Genomic DNA, 6030 nt, shown 5'->3' with positions numbered 1-6030 from the left:
CACATTCATTCTATTCTATTCTAAATGAATAAATGGCAAAAATGTAATCCCCATCATCAGTTGCTTCAGACACGTCTTCATTTTCAGAGTTACTGTTATCAAACCACAATCAAATAAAGTGCTGCTCTGCAGCATACCATCATGTTAGTGTGACTGACAGGATATAAACAAACCTTTGTTGAAATATCCTTTTGACTGTGTTAATTTACAGTATCAGTGACACAAAATAAGGTCATATAGGAAAACACAACATTACCTGCTTTTACAATACCGACTACCTGCCATGAATAACAAAACACAACAGTTACATACCTCCGTCTTCAAAGTGCCTATAAATCTTTTAGAGAAAAACATTAGAAAAACGATTATTAACTAAATGCTAATGTTTAGCAGGTATAATCTTTACCATGTTCACCATTTTAATTTCAGATGTTAGCATGCTAACATTTGTTACTTAACACTAAACACAAAGTACAGCAGAGGCTGACAGGAACATCATTAGTTTTGCAGGTATTTGGGAACCGTAAATGACCTGTTAGTGGTGCTATACTGTAGGAGATATCAAAAGTCTTTAAGATTCATCCTCTGTGCACCACAGATATCTGTACAAAATTTTACAGCAATACATTGATACATCCAATAGTTGTTTAGATATTTCAGTTTAGACCAAAATGGTGGACAGGCCAACCAATACACATTGCCATTCCTAGAGCAAAGCTGCTAAGATGGCTAAAAATAAAAAGTTTGAGGAATAGAGGGTACTTTAAGGTTTAACTGAATAAAATAAAGAAATTAGACAAGGTGTGTCTGAACATCCAAGGTTTGCATTTTTAAGGTCTAATGGAATTTTAGAAAACTTTAAATTAAGAGAAACTCTGTTGACGAGTGAACGATTTAATACAATGTAAATTTCTAGACTGGACATTTTTCCTCACAAATGCTTAAAATGATGAACTAGGATGCTCTAGCTCAGTTGTGCCATTTGTCATTCACGGTGTATTTTACTGTCCTTTATCAAAAGCCAATAACTCTGGAGGACATTTGATTTAATGCCTTTATATTTGTGTCTTAATAAAAGTCTTTCATCTATCTTTTGTTGACCTGAGTTGTGGGTTTCTCAAAACTTATGAGGCTTTAATTTCAAATGACAGGCCTGGCCGATTGCTATAAATGAATAATAAATTTCATCACCTACTGTAAAATGAACACATCTCATCTCAGTGCAGCAGTATGCGTTGTCCAGAACAGGGCAGAAGCCTAATTACACAGTTACAGCATTGGGGAGACCAGCCTAATCTCTTACGGGTTTCTCCAACAGATGTGTCCAATTAATGGCCTGTCTTTGAAGGAAGACCAGTTTAGATGCGTACCACTCTGGGAATTTAATTTCAAAGTAAAAGATCCAGCCTCGTTTCTGATGAGTAGACTTTATAGCCAGTCTTAATCATGGCTTTCTTTAACAAAATCTCACACTGAGATCAGACTTTGAATAACTGCGGGAATACGAAGTGAAGAGTCTAAAGCCAATTGTGAGTGTTAATGACCTGGACAGAGCAAATATGGGTGACAGATTAACATCCTTGGTCAGAGTCATTATTTCACTAGCTGATACACAGTAGGTAAGCTGCTTGGGAAATTAGACATAAGGGAGTATTATGCAGTAAAATGAAAGAATAGAGAAATGGCACAGCAGTAATTCCTCTAGATAGAAGAAAACTGTGGGGGGAGAACAAGGCACATAAAAATGAGCTCTTAGTATTACAAGTGAGAATTGGTGGATAGAGGAGAAAAATCCCATCATCATTTACAATTCGTATGCACAAGCACAGGTCCTGGTTTCCTTGAATGAATGAGAATGGTTTGAGAGGACCCTTACAGTCATAGAGACAGGGGAGTTAAGGCCGGCCAGAAACCTTAATAGATCTGTGCCACCGCTTCCCTGCTGCTCTGAGAAAAGCCTGTCACGTAGCATGTACATGCATTTAGGCTTATTTACCTCGATCCTGCCGGCTGGCTGACAGGCACGTCTCACTGCTGGAGATGCAACATCGTTGTCTGGCAACCTCTTGATCAAAGAGTTTTACGGTGTGGCCAGCACATTGCAAAGGGTAGCAGAGAGCGCCACACTGCTAATGTAAAAGATGACAGGAAAAAGACTGAAAACACAACATCTGCATCCATTTATCTCAGCCTGCTCTTCAGTGCTCATAACCTGGACTTAAATTATTAATCATCATTTTGATCTGCTGGTCGAAGGGTCCTGTGGTCCTGCTAGATACACAAATTCATTACTCCTCATCCTCAAATGGAAGATGAAGACAAGCAAAGATAAGGTGTGAGTCAGATGACCTTTCAATTTTTAAATCTTAAAAGCAAATCGGTATTATATAATATATTGGAGAGTTCAGTCTGGCTTTTATTAATGGCGTTAAAAATGAAGAGGCAACTACTGAGATTCTCACTTTCCACTTTCCTTGTTTGTATTGTGTTGCTTACAGCTATTGCAAATGAAACCGCTGCATCACTAAATAACTTAATATTCTCCTGACAAGTCATTAAATATTTACCTGTAGCTTTCACACAAACACTTCTCATCCTGAAACTTCAAAAGAGAAAATCAGTAGAGTGGATTTGTTCAGGTTTGTCACATTCAGGAGTTACCTGTGATATCTGAAATGCCAGATCATTTATTTCAAAGGTAAATTCTTGGTTGATCATCCCATCTCAGTATGATTTGTTGATTTAAGTGAAACTGAACATTTGATTCATTTGGAAGCCTGTAAATGGAAAACATCACCAAGTGCTCTTTCAGTAGAAACTAAACATTAAGAACTTCTGTACAGCTAAAAAGAACCATTCCAGCATTTCCAGAGCACAGACTGGCATTTATTTGAAACATGAACACACAGTACGAAGAGAAATACAAAAAAAGCACTTTCAAATCAAAACACATTTTGAACATCCAAAAAGATAAAAGAAATCAGGAAACAGTCAGGTCCGCTTGAATTTCCTTCTGTTTTCTCTTTGTTGTTTTTAACACTGCACTTGATTATCCTACACAGCAAATCTTCTCATTACTTTGAAATGGATAGCACAAGTCTGGTCTGCACTTTGGTGGTAGAGGGACGGGTGTCAGGATTTGTTGGATGACACCACATGTCGAGACATTGAGGTTTTCACCTCCAAAGACAGCTGTGTGTGTTCTATACATTCTGTTATGTTATATTGACTTCTGGTCCAATACATTGCTTATTAAAATACAGAGCCTATAAAAAATATTTTAACTAGTTCAGCATTAATGACTCCTATATTTGTATATATTCATAAATAATTTAATACATAGATAAATAGATATTCTGTGTGTGGATTATAAATCTTCATAAAAGCCTTTTTTTTTCAATACAGGAGTGACTATAAATGCTGAGATGCTCGAGGGCTGCTGTCCGACCCTGATGTCCAGTAGACTGGGTGAAAGGCCGAGAGTTTACATGCGAATTGGCGCTGGTGTCGAGTGCCAATGTCCCTCTCACCGTGCCAGTCTCTAGCTGCGCTGGCACTCGTTCTTACTGCAGGTGGCCTGACGTTCAATCTGCCATGTGCCCTCCTCGTATGTGCAGTAGCAGATTGTACACTCATCAATCTTCACCTCTCGACCGGCCGGTATCACTGCTGTGTCTGCATAGCAATTTGGCCCTGTAGGAGGGAGAGAAAAGGGAAAAATAGAGTTCACTGAAAAATAGGCTTTTTGTGTTTCAAAGTGGACCTTATATATTTTTAATGTGTTTCTTTTGTTTTGTCGGCACCTTATCACATAATTGAGGTCAGGCTCAGAACACTGAGAAAAGCATGATTTGCTTTGCCACTGTGGAAAGTGTGCTCTGGTTGAACTAAAGGAAGCTTGATAATAAGAGAGTTTATGTGCAGACAATGGAGTAGAGGTGCTGCTGGGTCTTTATGATGATTCCATACAGGTGCTCTTTGGATACTTCAGATGTACTATGTTTATTCCATCTTGCGAAGGGCTCATTGCATGGTTGAAATATAGTCTCAGTCAAAAAATGTAAAAATGCAAGTGTCATTCAAAAAGAATCCAAGGCACACTGTAGGGTTTGTACAAAATTAAAATGCCTTTATTTTACATGACAATATGTATTTACAATGACCAACACGTTGTGACTCACATAGATCTTCATCAGGGTCATTGTCAGCAGTAGCTTACAGACCTATATTGTGTTACACTAATGAGTTGAGTGGGAGGATGGTTCTCCCTCAATGTGCAAGCCTATTGGTCAAAAACAAGGAAGTGATACATCATCAATAGAAGGGAGAGGAAAGAGAGAGGGGAGGGAAGGAAGGGAAGGAGAGAGAGGAGAGAATAGGTGAACCTAAATGTTAAAATGATGACAGATATAATGTGGCTACCAAGTCAAGGTGGACCTAATCCTTTCCATATGTAGACATGATAAATTCATCAAATTATAACCATCAATAGTTCTATATATTAAAATACAATCTTTTCATTATTCCTGAAGTAATATTTCACAGAAAAGGAGAAAAGTCTATCCCATCAATGAGACTGGTGTATTTCATTGCTTTCAGTTGTACAATCCAAAAGGTCTTGCATTGGAGTTGTCTCACCTCCTCTAATGTCTTTTTCAACAGCTTCTAACATCATGACTTTCAGTGTATCAGGGTTGCCATGTCCTGTTCGCACATAATGTGATGCCATAGCATAATCAGCATTCTTTGTACAGATAGCATTTTTAGTCTTCTTTTTGTTCATCCTACATAGAAACAACCACAGGGGCACTCCTGTCTATAAACGTGTGTGGTGTTGCAAATGGCAAAGTGTCTCATTTGATATGCGTGAGATGTGCTCCCGTCTTGAAAATGATTGATTTTCACGGCATTATCACAATGATTGCAACTCCCAGATTTAAAAGTTCCACAGGGCTTTTGTAGCCAGGTTGTTCGTGTGGGAAGGGGAAGAAAGCTCTGTACCACCACCGTCTGACTGAGAACACAGGTGGTTCTGTGGACAGTGTTTGGAGAGATCTGTCACTCTGAAGAATGCTCCAATTGTATTTAATGATGTTTCTTGTTTCATATTCCTGTTTACTGAACGTCACAATATATGTTTTAGAAGACTGGTGTGGTTTCTTTTTGGTTTGGAGTTACTGTTCAAGGACTTGGCTCTTTGAAGTGATCTGTATCCTCGTTCAGTGAAGCGGTTCGCCACGTCTGTAGCCTTGTCATCAAACTCTTCCTATGTGTCACATAGAGAAACGGATCACAGAGAAATAGTATGCCTTCCTACTAGAAAAAAATTCTAGACTGTCTTGTTTCTACATGTTGCCAAAGATTCATAAAAATCTGTCAAATCCGTCTGGCAGACCTATCATCAGTGGAAATGGCTCAATTCTGGGACCAATTTCAAAATTCACTGAGCACCATATCAAACCTTTTGTTCCAAATCTACCGTCTTACATCCATGACACTACCCAAGTTTTAAACAAAACTGATAAAATAAAAAACATAGGAGATGGATACATGATTACAATGGATGTGGAATCATTGCACACAAATATTGATCATGAAGAAGGTTTACAAGCTATGTGACATTTCCTACAAATGAGAGAGGAGCCAGTTACAGATTTTATCGTTGAACTCACAAGATGGACATTGGAGAATAATGTATTCCTCTTTCAGGAACAGCTGTACAGACAGTCGCGGGGCACAAATATGGGCGTGACCTATGCACCCTCCTATGCCAACCTGTTTCTAGGAGTAGGGGAGGAGAAATTCATTTGGAGCTCATCCAACCCCTACCCCTAAAAATAAAATGGCTTGGACTCTACATAGGCGCGTCTAATGTTCTTTATGCAATGTGAAGAACAAGTAGTACTTGAATTTCATAAATATTTGAATAACACCAATAAGAGCCTAAAACTATCTTTGGAATACAGCAAAAAGGAAATCAATTTCCTAGATATGAAAATCACAGATGATGGGGATACTACTATCCATCGA

General features: G+C 38.4%; 1 protein-coding gene across 1 annotated transcript in view; it reads right to left on the bottom strand.

Annotated features, from left to right (window-relative positions):
- Nucleotides 1-2864: 2864 nt before the first annotated feature.
- The window catches only part of vwc2 (von Willebrand factor C domain containing 2), a 29539-nt gene continuing 26373 nt past the window's right edge, over nucleotides 2865-6030 (bottom strand). Inside the window, exon 4 of the mRNA XM_042432606.1 lies at nucleotides 2865-3693. Within this exon, the coding sequence (XP_042288540.1) occupies nucleotides 3542-3693 (152 nt within the window). The 3' untranslated portion in view covers nucleotides 2865-3541. The remainder of the gene's footprint in view (nucleotides 3694-6030) is intronic.

This window comes from Thunnus maccoyii, chromosome 14, assembly GCF_910596095.1.
Source record: "Thunnus maccoyii chromosome 14, fThuMac1.1, whole genome shotgun sequence".
Classification (NCBI taxonomy): Eukaryota; Metazoa; Chordata; class Actinopteri; order Scombriformes; family Scombridae; genus Thunnus; species Thunnus maccoyii.
This window is presented reverse-complemented; position numbering and strand designations above follow the sequence as displayed.